The 24,983-nt window shown below is 49.5% G+C and overlaps 1 protein-coding gene across 2 annotated transcripts; it reads left to right on the top strand.

The window, feature by feature from the left end:
- Positions 1-257: 257 nt before the first annotated feature.
- On the top strand, positions 258-23,995 carry LOC100352119 (prostaglandin reductase 1). 2 transcript variants are annotated; one of them, XM_070055545.1, is made up of 11 exons: positions 258-340; positions 773-891; positions 2,189-2,304; positions 5,899-5,944; positions 6,733-6,789; positions 9,371-9,538; positions 11,857-11,974; positions 13,095-13,250; positions 16,149-16,257; positions 18,021-18,139; positions 23,465-23,995. In XM_070055545.1, the coding sequence occupies exons 3-11, from the start codon at positions 2,199-2,201 to the stop codon at positions 23,573-23,575; spliced, it is 990 nt and encodes a 329-aa protein (XP_069911646.1). In that variant the 5' UTR covers positions 258-340; positions 773-891; positions 2,189-2,198; the 3' UTR covers positions 23,576-23,995. The 2 variants fall into 2 exon arrangements, with proteins under 2 accessions (XP_069911646.1, XP_069911647.1); XM_070055546.1 differs by lacking the exon at positions 773-891 and having other exon boundaries at positions 262-340.
- The last annotated feature ends 988 nt before the right edge of the window (positions 23,996-24,983 follow it).

The raw sequence follows: 24,983 nt of genomic DNA, 5'->3' as shown, positions 1-24,983 counted from the left end.
ATTAGAATAGACGAGATCATAGGAGCCCCAATGCATGTGGTTATATTTGTAACAGGGGCTTCACAAGGTGATCAAGTTAAACCGGGGTCTTTAGGTGGGAGCCCAAATGTAATAGAACTGGTACTCTGACACGCAGAGAGCCAAGGACAGATGGCACCCATCACAAGGCAACACCCAAGGCCCCAGGAGGCCACCAACCCCCCGCTCTGGGGCTGGGCTCCAAGGAAGAGCAGGTGGGGCTCCCAAGCCCCACCCCTGCCCCCTCCCGCCCTATATTCAGGCGCTGGGGCTGTGGGGCGCTCACACCGCCTTCCCTCTGCACTGGGACCTGCAGCCCCCGGTGAGCAGACGCCCTGCTTCCTCTTCGCTCTTCCTCCTCCCTGCTGGGTTCCGGACGGCCCTGCGGGGAGCGTGGGCGCCCGGCCCTGGGGCTCCTGGTGCTGCCAGGCGTCTCCGCCCTGCGCTCCGAGAAAGTTGGGAGCCGGACGTCCCGGGGCCTCCTGGCCTCGGCGGCTGCTTGGAGCGGTCCGGGATCGGGAGGGAAAGAAGGGCGAGGCCCAGCTGCATTGCTGGTGGCCCCCACGGCCGCCCGCACGGGGACTGGGGCTGGCCGAGGTTTTGCAGGCTGCAGAGTCCGTGCGCCTGCGGAAGCAGACCGCCGCGGGAGGGGAATGATTCCTAGACGCATGAATTCGGAAATGGAGGCGGCCAGGGGCGGAGCCCGCAGGGTGGGAGTCGGGACCCCAGCTCCAGATCTCTGGGATCTTCGCAGCTCCCTGGACGCGCCTGATCTGCGGCCAGGCCGTTTCCGGAGTTGGGGGCTGCTGTGGCGGTGGGAGTTGGGGCCATTTGGAAAAGCTGTGACCTTTTGGGGGAGAGGAACCAGAATAGGTAATGTCTTTGAGAAAAGCTGAGTCGGGGAACGGGAGGAGATGAGGGTTACCCTCGTGGGAGCGGGGGCGGGAGGGGACTGAGGAGCTGATGGGGGCACAGGTTGAGAGAGGCGGTGGAGCGGGGCTGCGGGGCTCGCGCGCAGCGGGGGACTGTGGTCAGCGCTCAGGTCTGGACTGCTCGAAATGACGAAGAGGGCACATTCCAAGGGTCTCGCCATGAACACGGTAGGAAAATAAGGTGATGACCATGATAATTCGCTTGATTGACTCAGTCCACGTGCGTTTGAGTACGTGTATATCTCAGAATCTCACGTTGTCCACAAGTGTAAACGATTATGGTTTAGCGATGAAGATAATATGAATTAGCTGACTCACTCGGGAGGACGGCGCGGCTCCAGCTGGATCCGAGGGAGTTCGGGTCAAGTCGACTCATTTCTTGGTATATGAGGTGCCAAGTTCAAACGCGAATCCTCGGTTTTCCTTCTTGGAGCTAAAGAAAGTTTGCGGGTGAACAGCGGGCGGAGCAGCGGCGCCCCCCGGTGGCGTTCAGGGGTTCCCGCGGGCCTCTCGGAACGCGGGGTCCTCTCCAGCTGAACCAGGTTGTTGGCCTTGGTCGCTCTTTTCCTGAGGATTTGTCCCTGTGAGATGAGAAACTGGGGATGGTTGCAGGCCCAGGGGAGTTCCGGAGAGGAAAACTCGAACCCAGCGGCTGGAACTCCAGTCCTTTACGTTTCTTCTTGTCCTGGAGGTTTCTTTAAGCCTCCGGTTTTGTGTTATTTTTTAAAAGATTTATTTTTACTTATTGGACATGTAGAGGTAGAGAGAGAGGTAGAGACAGATTCACTCACCAAGTGGCTGCAGCGACAGGGCTGGGCCAGGCTGAAGCCAGAAACCAGGGTCTTCTTCCAGGTCTCCCAGGTGGTCCAGGGGCCCAAGTGCCATGTGCCGCTGCTTTCCCAGGCACATTAGCAGGGAGCTGCACGGGAAGAGAGCAGCCAGGACTCAAAGTGGCACCCGTATGGGATGCAGGCACTGCAGGCCGGGGCTTTAATCTGCTGTGCCACAGCGCCGGCCCCTTAGCCTCAGTTTTCTCATCTGTCTTTTGGAAAGGTATGAGGCTAAATTGACATAGCAGATAGGAAGCGCTTGGTGCAGCACTAGCACCAGAGAAGTACCCATGGAATGTGGCTGTTGGCGAGTGTGCCGAGGTAGTGCCAGCTGGCCTTGGCAATGGCCTGCACCCCTAAGAGTGCGGTCATCTCAGGGAAGCTGACTCTGTGTTTACTGAATCCTAGGAGCCTCAGGATGGTGCGTGCTAAGAACTGGACCCTGAAGAAGCACTTCCATGGCCACCCCACGGATAGTGACTTTGAGCTGAAGACAGTGGAGCTCCCACCCTTAAACAATGGAGGTGAGGCCAGCACTCAGCGTCGGAAGAGACTGTATCCGGCAGCCTTGGCTGCTAACACACCACCCCCAGAGGGTTTGGTTTTTTTTTTTTTTTTTTTTTTCCTAAGACTTATTTGAAATTCAGAGCTACAAAGAGAGAGGGAGAAAGAGAGAGAGAGAGAGAGATCTTCTATCTGCTGGTTCTCTCCCCAAATGGCTGCAACAGCCAAGGCTAAGCAAGATCAAAGCCAAGAGTTTTATCCAGTCTCCCATATGGATGGCAGGGGCCCAAAGACTTGGGCCATCTAGTGTTGCTCTCCCAGGCACAGTAGCAGGGAGCTGGACCGGAAGTGGAGCAGCCAGGACTCAAACTGGTGCATTATATGAGGTGTCTTTACCGGCTGTGCCACAAAGCCGATCCCATACTCCAGAGTTTTGGTGACTTAACCAACAATGATTTCTTGGTCCACAACTGTGTGGGTTGGCAGTTTGGATGGGTTACATTGGGTGGCCTTTTCTAGATCTCACCTGGGCTGCATGGTTGATTTAGGATGGGCCTTGCTCAGTGTCTGGGGGGTGGCAGGGGTTTCCTGGGGCGCATGCCTCAGCTCTCCTGGTGTGGTCTTTCCTGCTGGCTAGGTTGAGCTCTGTTCTTGTGGTGGTCTTGTGGGTCAAGAGCTGCTGGAGTTGGCAAACTCCAATATGTACACACTTCTCAGCTCCTACTTGTATTGTGTTTGCTAATATCCCATTGGGCAAAGCAAGTCACATAGGCAAGCCTGAATTCCAGGGGTGGGAAAGTGAGTTGTGGGGGCCGGCCCTGTGGCATAGTGGCTAAGGTGCCACCTTGGTGCCGGCCTCCAATATGAGCAGTGGTTCAGGTCCTGGCTGCTCCACTTCTGATCCAGCTCACTGCTCTGCCAAGGGAAGGCAGTAGAGGATGGCCCAAGTCCTTGGGCCCTGCACCCATGTGGGAGACCAGGAGGAGATTCCTGGCTCCTGGTTTTGGATCGGTGCAGCTCCAGCCATTGCAGCCAATTGGGGAGTGAACCAACCAACAGATGGAAGACTTCTCTCATTCTGCCTCTGTCTCTGCCTCTCTCTGGCTCTGCCTTTCAAATAAATAAATAAATAAACAAATGTTTTTTAAAAAGTTCTGGATGGGAAGAGTGACAAGAGCAGGGGCGGGAGGAGCTGTGGCCGCTCGGCAGTGTCCTGCATTGACCCTCTGGGTGACGCCTGGATGTCCTGTTGGAGGATCCTTCCTCTTCCTTGACAACTGAAACCGATGCCTGAGCACGTTGCTTCTCACGGCTCTGCCCAGACCACGGGGAGGCCGGCCTCCTGCCCTGGTGAGCCTGCTGATGACCGTGACGTGAGCACTGCCCAGCAGCCATGACAGAGCTCCGCCAATAAGAGGTGTCTGTCAGGGTGCGTACAGGCAGGGAGGCTTTGGAGAAAAGTCAGTGCGATCCAGAAGCGTGGCCAAGTTAGGAGTGCCGTCTACACTGTGATGGCCACACCGAGACGCAACATTCCCACAGAGACTGTGTGCACGAGGGTCACCCCAGCTAAGAGCAAAATCTTTTTTGAAATTTTCAAGATTTATTTTTATTTGTTTGAAAGCAGAGTAACATTGAAAGAGGGAGAAACAAAGAGAGAAAGAGATCTTCCATCTGCTGGTTCACTCCCCAGATGGCTGCCTGGCCAGAGTTGAGCCAGACTGAAGCCTGGAACTCCATCCAGGTGTCCCATATAGTGAAAGGGGTCCAAACACTTGAGCCATCTGCTGCTGCTCTCCCAGGCACATAGCAGGGAGCTGGATTAGAACCTGAGCAGTTAGGACTTCAGCTGGTGTTCTGATATGGGACACAGGTGGCACCTTAACCCACTGTTCCACAGTGCTGGTCCCACAAATTCACAGATTCATTTTTTGTTAGATTTTTATTATTTGAGAGGTAAATTCACAGTCACAGAGAGAGAGAGGAAGAGACAGAGAGAAAGGTCCTGCATCCATCCATCTGCTGGCTCTCTCTGCACATGGTACCAACAACCAGAGCTTGGCTGATCCAAAGGCAGAAACCAGGAGCTTCCTCTGGGTCTCCTATGTGAGTGTAGGGGCCCAGGTACTTGGACCATCTTCCACTGCTTTCCCAGGCCATTAGTAGAGAGCTGGATTGGAAGAGGGACAGTCGGGACAGGAACCAGTGCCTATATTAGATGCCAGCAAGCAGGTGGAGGCTTGGCCTACTGTGGCACAGTGCTAGCACCCACAAATTCTTTAATACTCATTGAGACTGGTAATAATCCAATGTTACATGAACATCGTCAAATTATGGTCACACATGTGTCCTTGAACAAGAAGCTTATCCTACATGTAAACAAAGTGGGAGCAGTGATTATTGAGAACATCAAATGAAATAATCCATACGGGCGCAGGCATTTGGCGTAGTGGCTAGGATGCTGTTTGGGACATTCACATCCAGTGTCGGGAGAGCCTGGATTCAAGCCTTGGCTCTGTTTTCTTTTCTTTTTTTTTTTTTTTTAAGATTTTTTATTTATTTGAAAGTCAGAGTTACACAGAGAGAAGAGAGGCAGAAGAGAGAGAGGACTTCCATCCGATGGTTCCCTCCCATTTGGCCGCAACGGCCAGAGCTGTGCCGATGCGAAGCCAGGAGCCAGGAGCTTCTTCTGGGTCTCCCATGCAGGTGCAGGGTCCCAAGCACTTGTGCCATCTTCTACTGCTTTCCCAGGCCAGAGCAGAGAGCTGGATCAGAAGAGGAGCAGCTGGGACTAGAACCGGCGCCCATATGGGATGCCGGCACTTCAGGCCAGGGCATTAACCCACTGAGCCACAGTGCGGCCCTAGTTTTGATTTCAATTCAAACTTCCTCCTGATGTACACCCTGCGAAGCAGCACGTGGTGACTCAAGTAGTTGGATCCCTGACACCCAACCGGGAGATCCAGATAGGGTTCTGGGCCCCCAACTTGAGCCTATTGTGGGCACTGGGGAAATGAACCAGAAAGTGGAAGATTTCTCTCACTCTCCTGCTCTGCCTTTCAAATAAATAAAATTTGAAATAATTCTTATAGACCATGGAGTGATGCTGAGGAAATAGCATTATATGTTATTATTTTTTAAGATTTATTTATTTATTTATTTATTTGAATAAAAATGGCAAAGTTACAGAGAGATAGAGAGAAAAAGCAGAGAGAGATTTCCATCTGCTGCTTTACTCCCCAGATGGCTGCCACAGTCAGGGCTGGGCCGGGCCCGTGGTCTCCCATGTGGGTGGGCAGGGGTCCAAGCACTCAGGCCATTCTCCACCACTTTTCCCAAGCCACTAGCAGGGAGCTGAATTGGAAGCAGAGTAGCCAGGACATGAAGCGGTGCCCATATGGATGCCAGCACCACAGGCAGCTTCCCCCGCTGCACCCCAGTGCCACCCCTTGTTCATAATACCTGGACTAGGCCGCGGGTGTGAGCCTGCAGCCTGTCCCTGGCAAGCACAGAGCAGAGGGCAGCCTGCAGCAGAGCGGTGAGCTGTGTTGTGTGAAATGCTAGGGAAGCAAGGCCGTGAGTTTTCAATGCCTGTGCACTGCTTTGTTTTGCAGAGGTCCTGCTGGAAGCTCTGTTCCTCTCCGTGGATCCTTACATGAGGTATCATTTTCTCCTGCAAAGTCCTGCAGGGGGACCTTGTTCTGAAGCCATTCACCTTTAGAAATATCCAAGTGATGCAAACACTCCTTTTCCCCTGGTGCTCCCGGTGTCGTCTTGGTGCTGGGCTTGGCCAAAGGTCACCCTTTCAGCCTTTTCTTTTACAACCCTCTCCTGGTGTTGTGTGGCATGGCTTCCAGCAAAACTGCAAGAAGCAAGGAGCCCAGCTCCATCTGTCCTTTTCACTTGGAAGGGATTTGGCAGAGGGAGGGGCTTAGCTTCAGTGCCCTGTCTTGTTACCTTCACCTGGCGTCCTCAGTACACAACGCCGGGGGGAGGGAGGGAATAAAAAACCTCCAAGGGCCAGCGATGTCTCAGTGCCTTTCTGGGTCACTAGGTAAATGCTAGTCTTTCTATTCTTTTCATAGCTGATGGATAAAGACTAGAATCGCAACTGTAAGATTTAGCTGGTTTTCCTTTTTGTGTGGCTGTGGTTTTGGGAAACAAGTATGCAGTGCTGCCTGAGTTGCATTTTTAGCCACTGAAAGAAACTCACCCGCAAGTGTACACAGGGGTGGGCATCTCGTGTTCCATCATAGGAAAATGCTACGCGAGGGTTTCTCTGGGTACAGAGCAGAGCTGCCTCTAACCCATGCTAGGTTGCACCTGCTCTGCCTTGTGTGTCTGAGTTTCAGTCTGCACATCCCGGCCTGGCGGTTTTTCATTTCTTTTGAAACTGCAGACAGTAGCCCAGTTATTCGTCAGTATGAAGAACGGAATTTGTTTTTCAGGTTGGGATCCAAAAGACTGAAGGAGGGAGACACAATGATGGGGCAGCAAGTGGCCAGGTAATTATTTCCATTTGTCCCCGTGCTTGGAAACCGTGTCTCCTCTTCACCTCCTACCGGCCCCGGCTCTGTCCTGGCTCCCACAGTTTCTTCAGCTTGGATGCTTCACTCACTGACCTTGGAAGCATGTTGGGAAATCCTCCCCCCTGCCTGAATGATGGGGAGTGAGGGCAGGGTGTGAATATGTCATCATTTCAACCTCCTTTTGTCATCCTTACTATTAATTACTACAAATACTGTAGTCATCCAGTCCAGGCTTATTGTAAAACTTCACATAACATAAAATTTTTTTCTTTCAAACTGAAAGTTCTACCATTGTTTTAACCTTAAAAGATGATACTGTAATACATTATATCAAAAATTGTTCATTCACATACTTTTATATATATTTAAATGAGATAGTATGCCCTTCTATAAATTGCTTTATCTTATTTAGTATTTATGGATATCTTTTGTTGACTGTACATAGATATACCACCCTTTTTTAATATTTTCAAACTATTGCATTGTATTCTACCATTTAACTAATCTATTGATAACAACAGTTTCCACGTTTTTGTGTGGAAATCATTGCTCAGGGAACATGTGTACATCTCTGTGTGTCTGTGCACTTGGCCCATTTGGATCGGAATTGCTTTACATTACATTTCTAGAAGTACAACATCTAGGGTAAAGGATATGCATTTTTTTAAAAGATTTTATATATTTATTTGACATGTAGAATTACAGACAGAGAGACAAAAACAGAGAGAAAGGTCTTCCTCCGTTGGATCACTCCCCAGATGGCCACTACAGCCGGAGCTGCGCCGATCTGAAGCCAGGAGCCACGAGCCAGGATCCTGTTCCTGGTCTCCCATGCGGGTGCAGGGGTCCAAGCACCAGCGCCATCCTCCACTGCCTTCCCGGGCCACAGCAGAGAGCTGGCCTGGAAGAGGAACAAGCGGGACTAGAACTGGCACCCATAGGGGATGCTGGTGCGACAGGTGGAGAATAAATATACTGCTCTGTCCCCACAATATGCATCTTTTTAATATGAAAAGAAATAGATAGAGCCAGCACTGTGGCACAGCTGGTTAAAGCCCTGACCTGCAGTGCCAGAATCTCACGTGGGGACCGGTTCATGTCCCGGCTTCTCCACTTCTGATCCAGCTCTCTACTGCGGCCTGGGAAAGCAGTAGAAGATGGCCCAAGTGCTTGGGCTCCTGCACCCACGTGGGAGACCCTGAAGAAGCCCCTGACTCCTTTCTTCGGATCGGCTCATCTTTGGCGGTTGTGACCATTTGGGGAGTGAACCCATGAATGGAAAGCCTCTCCTCTCTGTTTCTACCTCTTTCTGTAACTCTGTCTTACAAATAAAATGTTTTTTTTTTTTAAATGTAATACCTCATGACAGAGATGACGTGCTGATAGGTTTATATACATTGATGGTGGAAACCTTAGTTGGCACAGCCTTCGAGACGGGAACTTGGCGATATGCACTAAGACTTACAGATGTTTCAATACGCTTGACCTAGCAATCCCATTTATGGAAACATTATCTAAGGAAGCAACAAATTCACATTAATGAATATTAGTTAAATGTCATTGATATTAGGAAAAATACCAGCAAAAACTGAATGATGGTAGGATAATTAAGTTCATTACAGTTTTTGAAGGATTCTTACTAACATGGAAAAGTTCTCCATTATGTAGACTAGCATCCTGTTGAGAGAAAAATGACATTATAAAGCATAAATCACATCAGTTATGTCAACATCTATATCATTAAGATTGCCGTAGTACACCAAAATATTAGCAGTTATCTTTGTGTTATAGGGCTGGAACTGATTTTATATGTTTGAAGTTTTCTAGAATAATCATGTTATAACTTCATGATCTGGGAGGAAAATGGTAAAAATGGTAAGAGTGGGAGAAGATGAAAGAAAGGGAAATCAGTAACAAGAGAGAAAGGGGCAGGCAAAACCAGGAGGTGTGAGTATTCTAGGAACCAGAGAGGGAAGATTCACAGGTGACCCCCTGTGTTGGACAGAACAGGATGGTAAAATGAGATCTTGATAAAGAATACCCACTGGATTTGTGATCAGGAGGCTGCATGGAATAGTAGGGGTGGGTGGCAGGATGCAGTGGGTTATCAAGTGGGAGGTTCAGGTGTCAGAGGAAGAAGAGGGAAGGGAGGGGTCAGGGAAAATGAGACTTGGAGATGTCAGAGTTGAGCAAGCTTATAGGCTAAGGGAACAGGCCGGCAGGGAGGAAAGTGTTGAAGATTCCGGAGAGAGCAGGGTGAAGGCTGGTGGGAGCCCCCTGAGTAAGAGAAGAGGCCGGTGTGCGGGGATTTGAGCCAGAGCACGGGGCCCCTTGCTTGAACAGAGGAGAACTGGGTAAGACAGAGGCCTGGGCTGGGTTGGTTGGAGAGTTCTTCTCTGGCGGCCTCTATGCCACTGGTTGAGGATGAAGATGGAGAGGCGTGGCAAGGTAGCAGTCGTGGGATGGCCACCTCAGCGCCCTTCTGCGAACCTGGACCCCATAGCATGCTAACTCCCTGAGAGGACGGGCTCATTGTCTTCATGGCTCTATCTTTCAGAGTTGTGGAAAGTAAAAACCCAGCGTGGCCGGTCGGGACCCTCGTCCTGGCTCATTCAGGCTGGGCATCGCACTCCATTTCCGATGGAAAACACCTGGAGAAGCTGCTTACAGAGTGGCCAGACACCTTGCCACTGTCTTTGGCCCTGGGCACAGTTGGCATGCCAGGGTGAGTTGCACGGGGATATTTTATTGGTGTGAGTGCTGGATACTCTGGCCTTCCAGAAGAATTTGTTCAGAGCTTATCAACAAAAAGAGACTTGAATATTATAGCTTGGAGACTGATTCCAGGAGATAGGACGAAGAAGGGAACATCAAGGGAAGCATCCATAAGTGTAGGAATGGATAAATGTAATGTGCTAGGTGTTCTTAATGCTGTTTAGCCTTAAAAAAAAAAAAGGAAATCATGTCATTTGTGACAATGTGAATGGACCTTCAAGACAAAACAAGCCAGCCACAGAAAGACAAACAACATGATCTCAGTTATATATATAAGATTTTTTAAGATATTTATTTTGTTTGAAAGGCAGAGTTATGGAGAGAGAGAGAGAGACAGGTCTTCCATCTGCTGGTTCACTCCCCAGATAGCCACAGTGGTGGAGCTGCACCCATCCAAAGCCAGGAGCCAGGAGCTTCTTCCAGATCTCCCATGTGGGTGCAGAGGCCCTAGGACTTGGGCCATCTTCTAGTGCTTTCCCAGGCCATAGCAGAGAGCTGGATTGGAAGTGCAGCAGCTGGGACTCGAATCAGCACACATATGGGATGCCAGGACTGCAGGCAGAGGCTTAGACTGCTGTGCCGCAGCTCTGGCCCCCACGTATGAGATCTCAAAAGTCAAACTCAGGACTAGGCTTGGCCTGGTGGTTAAGACACAGGTTACTTAGGATGCCTGTGTCCAGCATTGAAGCACCTGGGTTTGAGTCCCAGCTCCCCCTGCTGATTCCAGCTTCCTGTCGGTGCAGACCCTAGGAGGCAGTGCTGATCGCTCAGGTAGTTGGGTTCCCGCCCCTCACATGCAGGCCTGCAGGAGTCCCCAGTTCCCAGCTCCAGCCTGCCCAGTCCCAGCCCTTGCTGTCCTTTGGGACCTCAATCAGCAGGTGGGAGCTCTGTTGACCCCACTCCCCCACCCCCTCAGCTACTTAAATAACAAAAGCCAAACTCACAGAGTTGAGTAGAATGACGATTATCCGAAAAGAGGGATCCGTTCAGATTATCGTTAATAACAATAATCTATGGTACTTGAAAATTGCTTCGTGAAATTCGTTTCCTTTATATAAATAAAAAAGTTTGCTGAGAGTAGATTTTAAGTGTTCTAAACACAAACTGATAACTATGTGAGATAATGCATATGTGAATTAGCTCAATTTATGCATTCCCTAAGGTACACATACTTCAAAACATGTTAATACCTAATAATTGTATTTCTTACATTTATGGTCTCCCAACTGTGGATGCAAAGCTAACAAGTCAGTGTCACCACAGAGGGCACAATAACTTCTTGGTCTTTACTTTTTAAAGAGTTAATTAATTAATTAGGGAGACAAACCGAAGGAGCTCTCATCCACTGGTTTCCTCCTCACATGCCGGGAGCTGCGAACTGAGTAGAGGTCTCTCCCATGTGGGTGGCAGGGACCCAGCTACTCGACAATCACTTGTGGCTTCCTGGGGCATACATGAGCAGGAAGCTGGAATTGGGGCACAGCTGAGACTTTAACCCAGCGCTCCAGTGTGGGGTGCAGGCAAGCCAGCCAGTGTGTTAACCACTATAAAAACACCCACCCTAACAACTTCTTGAGAGTGGTTTGTGTGGGCCTTATGCTGGTCTCCTGCTCCAAGTGTTAACTTTGCCCATGGAATCTTCAGCCACGGCCCCTCCAGACTGGTAATGCAGTGAGGGGGTGGTGTCTTCCCCCGCACTACTGTTGGCGGCTGCCTGTTTGTAGCCAGTAGCTCTTTCCTTGCATGCTAACTTCAGCATCCCACTTGGGCTGATACGGGGAAATCCCAGCAGTTCTTCCTTGCCAGTTGGGAGCCATGAAAACTTCAGGTGCTCTCTCTAGCCCTCTGCTGCCCAGACGTAGCATAGCACTGTGTGTGCTCTGTGGCTTTGACATCATGATAGGAAGAAGGCTTTCCCTGTGAGGCTCACCCCAAGGACTCACATGGGCATGAGCCACAATCTCTCCATCCTTGGATCCCCAGAGTTCTAGGGGGCTCTATCTTCTTTCACCCCTGAAACTTGGCCTGGGTGTAGATGAGATGCAGCTATTTTCCAACCCACTCTCCATTCCCTCCCTAGTTCACATCACCTTTGTTTCCATCTGGGAGTAGAAAAGGAAGAGGTGTACTGAAAACTGAAAATATTCTTTGTCTGCATTTTTTTGTCTTTTACCAACCCCTAGCCCTGGGGCTTCAAGCTATATAGATAAAGGAGTTGTAGGGGGAAAGAATAAACCCATTAATAGATCCTTCATTGTATTTACTCAGCCTGACTGCCTACTTTGGTCTCCTTGAAATCTGCGGTGCAAAGAGTGGAGACACAGTGCTGGTGAATGCAGCAGCTGGAGCCGTGGGCGCAGTCGTGGGGCAGATCGCTAAGATCAAGGTCAGTGTCTTCCTCCAGTCACAGCATTAGCTCAGGTCCACGGCAGTTAACAGAGGTTAACAGAAATGATTTCTTCAGGTGAGTACATAAGTAAGAGTAGATATTGGATTTGACAGATTCCATTTCAGCATTTGTCACATTAACTTTGCAGTTCATGAATTATATGCGTTTTCCAAAATGGAATAATACTTGGATATTAGCTTTATCTACATCTTGCATAAATTTATACTTTTGTAATTGGTTGTTTACATTTTAAGTAGAATGCAGTACCCACCTCTTATAGGAATAGCATACTCATTTCTTAGGTGTTAACATCTCGTGGCCTTTGGAGGAGAAGTTTATGGTGACACAGTACTACAGCTTCTTATAATCATTCAAGTAAGAGATTTTTAGGAAACTTTTAAAAATTCATTTTAAATTTCAGGATGATCATTTTTTAAAAGGTTTATTTATTTATTTATTTGAAAGAGAGTTACAGAGAGGCAGCAGGAGAGAGAGAGAGAGACAGGTCTTCTATCTGCTCATTCACTCCCCAAGTGGCTGCAATGGCCCGAACTGTGCCAATCCAAAGCCAGGAGTCAGGAGTGTCCTCTAGATCTCTCTTGCGGATGCAGTGTCCTAAAGACTTGGGCCATCCCCTGCTGCTTTCCCAGGCCATAGCAGAGAGCTGGGCTGGAAATGGAGCAGCCAGAACTCAAACTGGTGGCAATGTGGGATGCTGGTATTGCAGGCAGCAGTTTTACCCGCATCGCCTGAGCGCCGGCCTCTCAGGATGATCATCTGATGCACTGACATGGGAGAATAGAAGTCAGAGCAGCTTTAAGGACATTTCATAGGAAAGAATAAAACCTGGTCATGGGCAGTACATGGATGGGAAAGGAAAGCATGTCCTTTGATCACAAGCTTGAGGTTTGGATACCTGAGTGGAACCCTTCACTGCAACAGGCGAGCTGAAGTTGAGCTTTTCGCTGGTCCAGAGACTAACCTGCCCTCTGCACTCTGTCGACCAGCTGTGGTGGGTACCTAAGGAGGTGCTCTCAGGCACCTGTCTGTGCTAGAGAGGCAAGTGCAGTTGGCCCGCACCTGTGGCTCATTAGCAGGTCCCCTTTTCCTCCCTCAGGGCTGCAGAGTCGTGGGAGCAGCAGGGTCTGAGGAAAAGGTCGACTACCTTAAGAAGATCGGATTTGATTTTGCCTTTAACTACAAGACGGTGAAGTCCCTGGAAGAAACTTTGAAAAAAGCCGCTCCTGATGGTTACGATTGTTATTTTGATAATGTAAGTACATCTGGACCTAATGTGACGTACTAGTAAGCTACTGTAACATTGTAATCCATAAGCTGTACTTTGGAAATTTATATTCATTAAATAAAAGTTAAAAAAATAGCTACTATAAAAAGACAGATTTCTAGAACATGTGAGAAACCACACGTCTTTTTTAAAAAGATTTTTTATTGAGATGGAATACACGCAGCATACAATTCAGTCCTTTAATGCGTAGAATTCAGTGGGTTTTTGTGTATTCACAAAATTGTATGACCACCACCACAGTTGTGGACTATTTTCATCACACTGAAAGGAAATGCTGTACTCATTAGCAGCTGCCTCTGCTCCCACCTGTGCCAAAGTGATGATATGACAGCCGCTCTGACCTAAAAGGTTTTTAAGGTCAGCATGTCATAGGACTTACCAGTGCACCATCCTGAACGTTCCCTTCTGTGGACACCGCATTGGAGTCCCCTACTCCTCAGGGGAAGGGCAGCGAGGTGCTCCCCTTTCTGGCTGCAGTGGGTCGTGTTGCTACGAACGTTCATGTACAGGTCTCCGTGCGGATGAGCTGGCATGTCTTTTGAGTATCTCAGGATACTTCAGAAAGTCCATGGGTCAGGGAGCTGAAAATGTTTATTGTGATGCAAAATGTTTTGAATTCTATCCATAGTTTTTTCATAGTAGACATTTTCCATGAATTTTTTTGCATACCCTTTGTCTTCACAAATTTTAAAACTTTTTGCACCAAATCCATTTACCTTTTAATTCCATGTTTTCGTGAACCCTTTGCAGTGCCCCATACACCTATGAGTAGGATTGAAGGCCGGTGGCGATCTCCTATTTCATGCTCTGAGGAACTGCTGAACTGGCTGTCCAAGAGGCTGCCCCATCTGACATTTCTACCCGCAGTCTCTGAGGTCCAGTTTCTCCTCCCCCTCACCAATGCTTGTCATTGTCCTTCTTCTTGCGCTTAGCCACCCCAGCATGTTAGAAATGATATTTCACTGGGGTTCTATTTTGCATTCTCCTGTGGCTGCTGATATTGACAGTGTTTCCACCTGCATACTGGCCATGTGTATACCGAGTTTGGAGAAATGTCTGTTCCAACCCTGTGCCAATTTTTAAGTGGGTGATTTGTGGGTCTGTAGGACCTCTATCTGTATTCTGGATACAGGTCCCTTGTTAGAGACAATGGTATATAAAATAATTTTAGTCTTAGGCTGAGGTCCACAGGACATTTCCATTTATTTCTATGTGTGGTGTGAGGAAGAGGTCCAGTTCCATTCTTTCCCATGTGGTTATCCTGTTATTCTGCACTGTTTGTTGAAAGGAGCGTTTCCCCTATTGAATTGTTTCAGCATTATGTACAAAATTGATTGATCATAAATGCTAGAGTTCACTTTTAGACTCCCACTTCTGTTTCATTGCTCTATGTTTGTATTTTCACAGCCTTGATTAATTTTGTTTTATATTAAGATCGAAAAGTGTGAGTCCTCTAAGTTTGTTCTTCTTGACTATTTTCCCATACTTTTATTTAAGTTTTTAAAATATTTATTTACATTACTTGAAAGTCACATTTACATAGGGAGAGGAGAGGCAGACACAGAGAGAGAGAGAGAGAGAGAAAGGCAGAGAGACAAAGGCAGAGCGAGAGAGAGATCTTCCATCCGCTGGTTCACTCCCCAAATGGCCACAATGGCTTCAGCTGCACCGATCCAAAGCCAGGAGCCAGGAGCTTCTTCCAGGTCTCCCACGTGGGTACAGGGGTCCAAGGACTTGGGCCATCTTCTACTGCTTTCCCAGGCCATAGCAGAGAGGTGGATCGCAAGTGGAGCAGCTGGGACTTAAACTGGCACCTATATGGCATGTGAGCTCTGCAGGCTTAGGCTTAGCCTACTGCACCACAGTGCCACCCCCTCCCCCCAATACTTTAGAGCATGGAGCAAGGAGATCATTAGAATGATCAGATAATCTCAAAGTATAATAAAGTGAACTTTATAAATTCTAGCAGTGTGTTCCTAGAGTCAAAGAGAAATGTCCATTTTTTTTTTTACAAGCAGAGTTAGACAGTGAGAGGGAGAGACAGAGAAAGGTCTTCCTTCCATTGGTTTACTCCCCAGATGGCCACTAAGGCCAGCGCACTACACCGATCCAAAGCCAGGAGCCAGATGCTTCCTCCTGGTCTCCCATGCAAGTGCAGGGCCCAAGTACTTGGGCCATGCTCCACTGCACTCCCAAGTGCAGCAGAGAGCTGGACTGGAAGGGGAGCAACTGGCACCGGATCCAGTGAACCAACCTGGACTAGAACCCAGGGTGCCTGTGACGCAGGCGGAGGATTAGCCAAGTGAGCCGTGGTGTTGGCCAGAAATGTCCTTTTTTTTTTTTTTTTTTTTGACAGGCAGAGTGGACAGTGAGAGAGAGAGACAGAGAGAAAGGTCTTCCTTTGCCATTGGTTCACCCTCCAATGGCCGCCGGGGCCTGCACGCTGCGGCCGGCGCACCGCGCTGATCCGATGGCAGGAGCCAGGAGCCAGGTGCTTTTCCTGGTCTCCCATGGGGTACAGGCCCCAAGCACCTGGGCCATCCTCCACTGCACTCCTGGGTCACAGCAGAGAGCTGGCCTGGAAGAGGGGCAACCGGGACAGAATCCGGCAACCCAACCGGGACTAGAACCCGGTGTGCCAGCGCCGCTAGGCGGAGGATTAGCCTAGTGAGTCGCGGCGCCGGCCCAGAAATGTCCATTTTTAACGTCTCTTTCTAACTCTAATTTCTATACAGTTGTATTAATTCAATGAACTTCGCTATTGCTAAAACCAATATTGTGAAATGATTGACTTACTTACTGATTCTCCTGAATCTCCTAATGTTTGGATTACCTAAGGTTTGCTTTGTTTTCCTGTCTATGTAGGTAGGTGGAGAGTTCTCCAATACTGTTATCCGCCAGATGAAGAAATTTGGGAGAGTTGCAATGTGTGGGGCCATTTCTATGTATAACAGTACCGGCCAGCTTCCACCAGGTAATGAATTTGTGCACATGACCCTGGGTGTGGGAATGCTGGACAAGGAGAAAAGTCATAGATGTGGGATAGGCCAGTGACTATCAGAGTTTAACAGTTTCCTGCCATTCTTGGTGAAATAGTACTTATGAAAATAAAAATACATAATTTTGTGCTAAATCAGGTTATATTAGAATTTTATATAGAAAATCACAAGATCCAAAAATATGGGAGAAAGTGATCGGCAGTTTTAGTTTTTTTATCTATCATTTTTTGCAGTTTGTAAAAAGACAGCCAGGATTTGATGTGTGAGCAGAACACTTCAGTTGGTAAAATACTAGGGTTCTGCAGGATCAGAGACCCGGCTGCAGGTGCAGGGGGTGGAGGGAGACCTGACACAGGTGAGGGCAGCGCAGGCTGCGTGTGCATCAGTCTCGCTGCTTCCTGCACAGCAAGGCCTCCAGACCCTGCCAGTCTGATGGTTTCCACTACAGGGGAAGGCGCGTGCATTCCCCTCCTTGCGTCGCTGTGCTGTCCTGTTTCTCTCTTGTCCTGCTGTGCTTTCCAGTCCTCGTTTTCCCACTCTGCAGTTCTGAAGTTTGCCCTCTCCCCCTCCGCATTGACCCGCATCCAAAGATCCGTTCACCAAGCCCTGTATTCATTAACTCCCAGTCCTAGGGACGGTCAGATATTCCGACACAGTGACTGGATCTAGTCTTTTCAGCCATCAGGCTTGGGAAGTTCAGCTGCTCATTTGGGCCTTTGAGCCTTTAGCTGGCCTTGTGCATCCCATTGGCATCAGACTGCATCCTGCCCTGCCCTGATCCCCAGAAATTCTAACACATTTCACTGTTAGGATAGCGCAGAGACCAGAGTTATTTCTGCCAGCTCTAATGCCGCCTTTGTTGTTTTTTTTTTTTTTTTTTACAGGCAGAGTGGACAGTGAGAAAGAGAGACAGAGAGACAGAGAGACAGAGAGAAAGGTCTTGCCTTTGCCGTTGGTTCACCCTCCAATGGCTGCCGCTGCCTGCTTGCTGCGGCCGGCACACCACGCGGATTTAAGCCAGGAGCCAGGTGCTTCTCCTGGTGTCCCATGGGGTGCAGGGCCCAAGCACTTGGGCCATCCTCCACTGCACTCCCGGGCCACAGCAGAGAGCTGGCCTGGAAGAGGGGCAACCGGGACAGAATCTGGCGCCCCGACCGGGACTAGAACCCGGTGTGCCGGCGCTGCAAGGTGGAGGATTAGCCTATTGATCCCCGGCGCCGGCCCCACCTTTGCTTTTTTGCTCTCAATAAAGAAATCAACATTCCTGGCAGGTTGGACAACCCCAGATACAGTGTCTCTTCCAACAGAGGGAAAGGGGAGTCCACTCCTTCACTCAAAAGAAATCCGGTTGAGGTGGGTCTTCTGTAGTGCATTCTCCCTACACAACCCGGCTAACGCTTGGCTACGTCACTTTCACGCCTCATGCACCCTCACACCCTCATCCGTCTCTCTGGCTCAAGACACAGCTCCATTTCTCTGATGCCCACCCCCTGAAAGGTCCTTGTTCCAAGTAAGGTGATCGAGTCACAGGTTCTGGGGTTTAGGATGTGGACTTCTTTGGGGGCCCTTGGGGTGCCTACCAGAGTATACTGATTAGGGGTGGCCCATGGATCAGCAAGGAGTGGAGGCAATTGGAGGTGAGGCTCTCAGAGAACACTGGCAGAGACTTGTACTGTTCAGGTTGGCACCCCAGTCGCCCTGCTGGACCCTTCAGCCACGTGTGCCGTCCTCTCTCCAGGCCCATCCCCGGAGAGCATGATCTACCAGGAAATCCGCATGGAAGGGTTCCTCTGCACCCGCTGGAAGGGAGAAGTGCGCCAGAAGGCGCTGAAGGAGCTGCTGACGTGGGTTCTAGAGGTAAGGGGCTCTGGAGCCGTCCCCCAGCTGGACACTAGACCCGCCTCCCCTGTGCCACTGATGTGGGGAAATCCCTCATCAGGGCTGGGCAGAGACAAGGATGAAGACAACTGAGCAAATCCAAATGGGAAGAAATGCTGTCTCTGGCCCTGGGAGCCACCAGTCTTCAGTGAGGGCAGGGAACGTGCAATTGTACAGGTCCCTGTTGTAATCCATATTGGACTCCCCCTGGTTCCATAGCACTCCTGTCAGAGTCCTATTACATCACAGATGGATCCTACATTCCAGACAACAGAGTGCTCCTTGGGGCCAGTTACAGACTCTTCTGGAATGTACCTGTGTTGAGGGACGTTACAGGCTTTCAGCACCCTTGCAGATGTCCAGGCTTCAACGGCTGTCCCTCCCCAGATGGAGGGGCGAGCCCTACGGAATACCGCAGTGTCATACAAGTAGCGCCCGTACAACCAGCATACTGCGGACATGCATGTGAAGTTTCCATGGCCCGAGTTTTCAGGGGTGGGCCTAGACCATGGCGAGTCAGTTTCCCTAAGATCCTCCAGCTCCTCCTCCGCTTCAATAAGAAAGACAGACACAATGCGGACAGACTGATAGAGAGCCATGTTGTACAACTCCTTCATAGCATTAAATATCAGTGGAGCAGTCATCTTCAAGTTACTCTGTCCACGGCAGAGCCGGACATCTCCAAAGAGGACGTTATGATTCTCAGAGTGGAGTTCCTACTCCCCAGAGTTGCTGAGCCATCATTCCAAAGGTCCACCGAGCTTCATAGGATGCAGTACCGCCGTCCAGGTGGTACTAGACGGTGCTTTCCTCGGGGTCACTTTCTCCATGAGGCTTCCTGACCTCGGTACAGGATCGCCGTCGCCGTGGCTCCTGGTGTACCAAACCCCAGATTACTGCCCCAGCAGGCTCCTTCTGCAGCACCATGTACTCACTGAGGAATGAAGCAAAGTGAGAACCAACACCTGCGCTTGTGTTGGCCCCAGGATCACGGCAGCACCAGCGCAAGTAGTGATCCAGGCGAGACCATGTTTGCAAGAAACCCCCGCCAACACGCGGGACTCAGAAAAGCAGAGTGGTGTTTGAAAGCATAAATCAAGCCACTCCAATCATAGGCTCAATACATGCCATGCTCTCCATTTCTCTTAAACTTGATCCAGAGTGCTCTGACAGCCAACAGCATTGTACACAGACGCCTGCTACACTCTCTGACTTCAGTCTCCAGTGTTCGGTCCCACCCCTCCTAACTGCTGGCTGAATTTTCTCACCTCCTCCAAGCCTTGGCTACAAAGGCCCCTGTGGGTCAGGCAAGGTTTAGAGTGGCCTGCTTGACTTGCATTCTCCCTTAACCCGACCCTCTTAGCCATATAGCGGGCATATTTTATTTTTTTTTATTTTTATTTTTGACAGGCAGAGTGGACAGTGAGAGAGAGACAGAGAGAAAGGTCTTCCTTTGCTGTTGGTTCACCCTCCAATGGCCACCGCGGCCGGCGCACCGCGCTGATCCGATGGCAGGAGCCAGGTACTTATCCTGGTCTCCCATGGGGTGCAGGGCCCAAGCACTTGGGCCATCCTCCACTGCACTCCCTGGCCACAGCAGAGAGCTGGCCTGGAAGAGGGGCAACCGGGACAGAATCCGGCACCCCCACTGGGACTAGAACCCAGTGTGCCGGCGCCACAAGGTGGAGGATTAGCCTAGTGAGCCGCGGCGCCGGCTGAGGGCATATTTTAATAATACCCACAATTCACCTGCACATTTACATGCCGATTTATTGCTCAGCCCCGCTGCCATGAGACCGTAACCTCCGCAAGGACAGCGGTGCTCACACACTCTGATTCGTGCTGCATCCCTGGCACCCTCCCGAGGGGCTGGATCGAGCGAGCAGTAGATAAGTATTGTGCAGTGAACGCACGCTTTGGGGTCCATAAATGAGCCGTGGCTCTTCCAAGCCCAAATGGGAAACAGCGATGTTTACAGCCACGCCTTTGGGTCCAGAGGAAGCAGCCAATCCCTTTGTCCTGAGCTGTGCTCACTTCCTCCTTAGTCAACAGAACTCGGAAGAGCCAAAGTACACTGTTTTTGTTTTCAAGGGAAAAGTGAGACCATACTTGGTAAACCCTGGCCTGCGATCACTTCCCAAGTCAAAGAAACAGACTGTCCCTCTGGCAGCCACTGGAAGCTGGCGCTCTTCCCAGTATCACTCTTGGAGTGCTGGCCTGGGCTCTCTCCAGGGAGCTGGGAGGAGCTGAATGATTTTAAGTCCCCAATGTGTAGCCTCTTTGTCCCTGTTGGGGACATGAAACTTCTCTCCTCCGTGATCACAGCTGATGACAAGAAGCCACTGTGCTGGTGTCTCTGACACTTCCATCTAACAAAGTAAAGCAGACGGCAGTTTTGTTGTAAGAAACTAGTGAATTGGCCTCGCTCCTTTTGCATCTCTGGTTTTGTTTCTCATCCTCTCATCCATTGTTTTTTTTAAAGATTTATTTATGAAAGCAGAGTTACACACAAAGAGAAGGAAAGGCAGGAAAAGAGAGACAGAGACAGAGAGAGAGAAACAGAGGTATTCATCCACTGGTTCACTCCTCAATTGGCTGAAACAGCCAGAGCTGGGCCAATCAGGAGCCAGGAGCTTCTTCCAGGTCTCCCAGGTGGTTGCAGGGGCCCAAGGACTTGGGCCATCTTCCACTGCTTTCCCAGGCCACAGCAGAGAGCTGGATAGGAAGTGGAGCAGCCAGGACTTGAACCAGCATTATCCACTGTGCCACAGCGCCAGCCCGAATCCACTGTTTTCTTTTAAACACATGTTATTTTTAGAGCAGTTTTATATCTGCAGAGAGTTTTAGATGTGGGGGGAGCTGGTACACGGAACTCCCACATAGCCTGCACCCTACATCTCAGTGTCCCCAGTGTTGACATTATCTGATAGCATTTGTGGGAATTTGCTCGCGCTACCAAAGGATAGAAAACTGCAGGCTGAAACCACAGAGCTTCATTTCCCTGCAGCCCTGCAGGCTGAAAGTGCTGAGACCAAGGTGGCAGCAGGGTTGCTGGGGCTGAGGCCCACCCCTGGCTTCCCAGGCCTCTCTCTGTGTCTGTGTCATCGGATTGGATGACCAACCTATCTGGCCTCATTTGGCTTTCATGAGCTCTCTAAGTCCCTCCCTCTAAATAGTCCCATGAGGTTACAGGGGTTAGGACTTCAACACCTGAGTGGGGAGGTGGGTGGCCGAGCCACAGTTCAGTCTCCAACAGTATTCACTCCATTTTTAACCTTTAAACCAGAGTCTGGCTTCTCTCCCCTTTGCAGATTCTTTGTGTCTTGAAAACCAGGACTGAGCTGGGCTTGCAAGTCAGGGGTTCAAATCCCAGCTCCCAGAGTTAGAGTAGGTGGTAGGTGCCAGTGCTGCACAGCACAGTGGGGTGACCATGGGTCACAATAATGTATCATGAGTAATGTAAAGACCTGGAAGAAGGGCTGGCGCTGTGGGCTGTGGGGTAAGCCGCCCCTTGTATCGCCGGCTCCCATAAGGGTACCAGTTCCAAATCCTGGCTGCTCCACTTCTGATCCAGCTCCCTGCTAATGCACCTGGGTAAGTAGCCCAAGATGGCCCAAGTGCTTGGACTTCTGTCACTCATGTGGAAGTGATGGAGTTTCTGGCTCCTGGCTTTGGCTTGGCCCTGCTTCAACCACTGTTGCCATTTGGGGAATAAACCAGCAGACAAAGATTGCTTGCTCTCTCTCTCTCTCTCTCTGTTACCCTGCTTTTCAAGTAAATAAATAAACCTTTAAGAACTGGAAGAGAGGAGCTAGTAGGTTCCAAACATAAAGAGAAATGGAAATGCTAATTGCCTGATTGGATCAGTTTATGCAGTATGCATGTGATGAAATATTGCAATTACCCTATAAAATGTACAATAAAACATATTAATCAACCATAAATCCATAAAGGATGGTAAACCAATACTAGATTACATTACAAAGAAAGTGGTATCATGTAACTCAGGTCTCTATGAGATCACCCCTCTTTTTCAAAGATTTCTTTCTTTATTTGAAAGGTAGAGTTACAGAGAGAGGAGACAGAGAGCTCTTCCAGTCACTGGTTCACCCCTCAATGGCCACAATGGCCAGAGCTGGGCCAGCCTGAAGCCAGGAGACCAGAACTCTATCCAGGTCTCCTGCATGGGTTCAGGGGCCCAAGCACCTGGGCCATCCTCTGCTGCTTTCCCAGCGCATTAGTAGGGGCTGAATGGGAGGGGGACAAACTGGCTCCCATGTGGGATGCCGGCATTGCAGGCAGCAGCTTAACCCAGTGCAGCACAAAGCTGGCCGCAAAACCCCTTTGAAAAACAAAACACATCGGCCGGCGCCGCGGCTCACTAGGCTAATCCTCCGCCTTGCGGCGCCGGCACACCAGGTTCTAGTCCCGGTCGGGGCGCCGGATTCTGTCCCGGTTGCCCCTCTTCCAGGCCAGCCCTCTGCTGTGGCCAGGGAGTGCAGTGGAGGATGGCCCAGGTGCTTGGGCCCTGCACCCCATGGGAAACCAGGAGAAGCACCTGGCTCCTGGCTCCTGCCATCGGATCAGCGTGGTGCGCCGGCCGCAGCGCGCCGGCCGCGGCGGCCATTGGAGGGTGAACCAACGGCAAAAGGAAGACCTTTCTCTCTGTCTCTCTCTCTCTCACTGTCCACTCTGCCTGTCAAAAAAAAAAAAAAAAAAAAAAAAAAAATGTAAATTAGTCCCACCTAGTAGACTGTGTGCTTTACAGAAGAAAGAGAAATGACAAATCTTCCACACTAACATGAACGCTTCTTGCTCTCACTCATAAATAAACATTAAACGCGTATTGAAAGCTTGAAGGAGAGACCAATTCCCAGACTGCCCTGCATTTACATTTCCTGAAGAGGCCCTGGCTCTTCAGAGGCACACAGAGGTGATGATGCTGCATTGTCGCGCTATGGGAGGAGATGGCAATGACAGCACCCAGACAGGTCTCCCCGCTTCCACTTCCACTACAGGACTGACTTAGAACCTGCTCACTTGTTGCCTCTGACACTTCTCCTGTTGTTAATCTTGATCTGAAAATTATTCTTAAATGTGCTTTGTCATGCTGCAGATACTGTGTATGTAGGCCTCACTCCTCGACTGACCTCAAGTTTACTATGTGTGCCTCTTGTCTGCAAACCAACCCTGTTCCAAAAGAACAAGGTTTCCAAGCTCCTGTGATGTATCTGTTGCTAGGATGAGAGAAGGGTGGTATTTGGAAGTGAAATTCACCTATTACTTGTTGCTCTTTCCCTACAGGGGAAAATCCAGTATCGTGAATTCGTCATTGAAGGCTTTGAAAACATGCCTGCTGCGTTTATGAGAATGCTGAAAGGAGAGAATGTGGGGAAAGCCGTAGTGAAAGTCTAAAGAGTGGCACCTGCAAGCAGGAGATCATCCTCATGACTTGATTTTTCCCATCACTTAGTAAAACTAGACCCTGCCTCAATCATCTAAGAAACAGCACCTGCAACGAGTTTGACATCATAAAATCCATTGAAATGCACAGAGGAGAGGGGGGTGGTCTACAAGTTGAGATGCCTGGGCTTATGCTCCTGACTCCGCCTTCCTGCTAATGTGCATCGGGGGAGGCAGCAGGTGATGGCTCAAGTAATGAGTTCCAGCACCAACATGGGAACCTGGATTGTGTTTGCTCTTGCCCGCTGCTTTGGCCTGGCCTGGCCCAACCTGGGTCACTGCCTGCATTTGGCAAGTGAACCAGCAGATGGGCTGTCTCTCTCCTGTCTTTTTCTGCCTCTCAAATAAATAAATAAAATCTCAATAAGCAAATGCATGGATGTGATTATTGACAGATGTAAATTTTGTAGTGAAAATAAAAAGTCATCTTCTCACTGTCAACTTCAGCTTCTTCTGGGCTATGATAAGAAAATAATGGTCGAAATTCAAGAGTTGACTACCCTTATGACCTTGAACTTCTGATTTTGCTTCTATGAAGTGAGCATAAGAGTTGGCTGCTTCCCTGCAGAAATTAGGAAACTTGAAGTCACAAGATGACTACGCCTACTGTTTATGTCAGAAGACATAACCACACTGGTGTGCAGGGATCTTGGGACCAACCCACACTGATTCTCATGGGAGTGAATTGAATAACAAAGCAGAGCAAGTCACCGCAGCTGCAAAAAAAAAAAAGCATGGTTATAAGAATTCTTTAAAACAATTCTTGGCAGGTGGCGCTGTGCCATAGTGGATAACCCCTGCCACCTACAGTGCCAGCATCCCATATGGGCAATGGTTTTAGTCCCGGCTGCTCCACTTCCAATCCGGCTCTGTTAGAGCAGTGGAAGTTGGCCCAAGCACACTGCACCTGTGTGGAGACCTGGACGAAGCTCCTGGCTTCTGGCTTCAGATCAGTGCAGCTCCAACCATTGTGGCCATTTAAGCGGTGAACAGAAGATGGAGGACCTCTCTGCCTCTGCCTCTGGCTCTTTGTAACTCTGCCTTTCAAATAAATAAATCTTTAAGAAAATTACCTTACTGAGGAACACAAAACAAGACCTACACCTGTGGCAGGACATCATGCTCTTACACAGGAAGGTTGACTGTCACAAAGATGTCAAATCAGTTGGTCAACTCTGCCATCATAGAGAGAAGGGGTTAAATAAATTGTGCAGTGAAACAATGAGTAGAGGGAGAGAGAGTCTGTTTAAAAACTGGAGAGATGCCATAAACTACTAATATGGGTTGTCTTCAAGGAAGAACTAGAAGTACCTAAAGGGTAGGTACTGTGTTCAATTCAATGTTAAAGATAGTAGATGGG

Source organism: Oryctolagus cuniculus, chromosome 1 (assembly GCF_964237555.1).
Source record: "Oryctolagus cuniculus chromosome 1, mOryCun1.1, whole genome shotgun sequence".
NCBI lineage: Eukaryota > Metazoa > Chordata > Mammalia > Lagomorpha > Leporidae > Oryctolagus > Oryctolagus cuniculus.
This window is presented reverse-complemented; position numbering and strand designations above follow the sequence as displayed.

Coding starts and splice junctions, on each gene's coding strand:
- LOC100352119 (XM_070055545.1), top strand. CDS start 2,199: ATGGTGCGTGCTAAGAACTGGACCCTGAAGAAGCACTTCCATGGCCAC. Junction 2,305..5,898: donor CCCACCCTTAAACAATGGAG/GTGAGGCCAGCA, acceptor TTTGTTTTGCAG/AGGTCCTGCTGGAAGCTCTG. Junction 9,539..11,856: donor GGCACAGTTGGCATGCCAGG/GTGAGTTGCACG, acceptor GTATTTACTCAG/CCTGACTGCCTACTTTGGTC.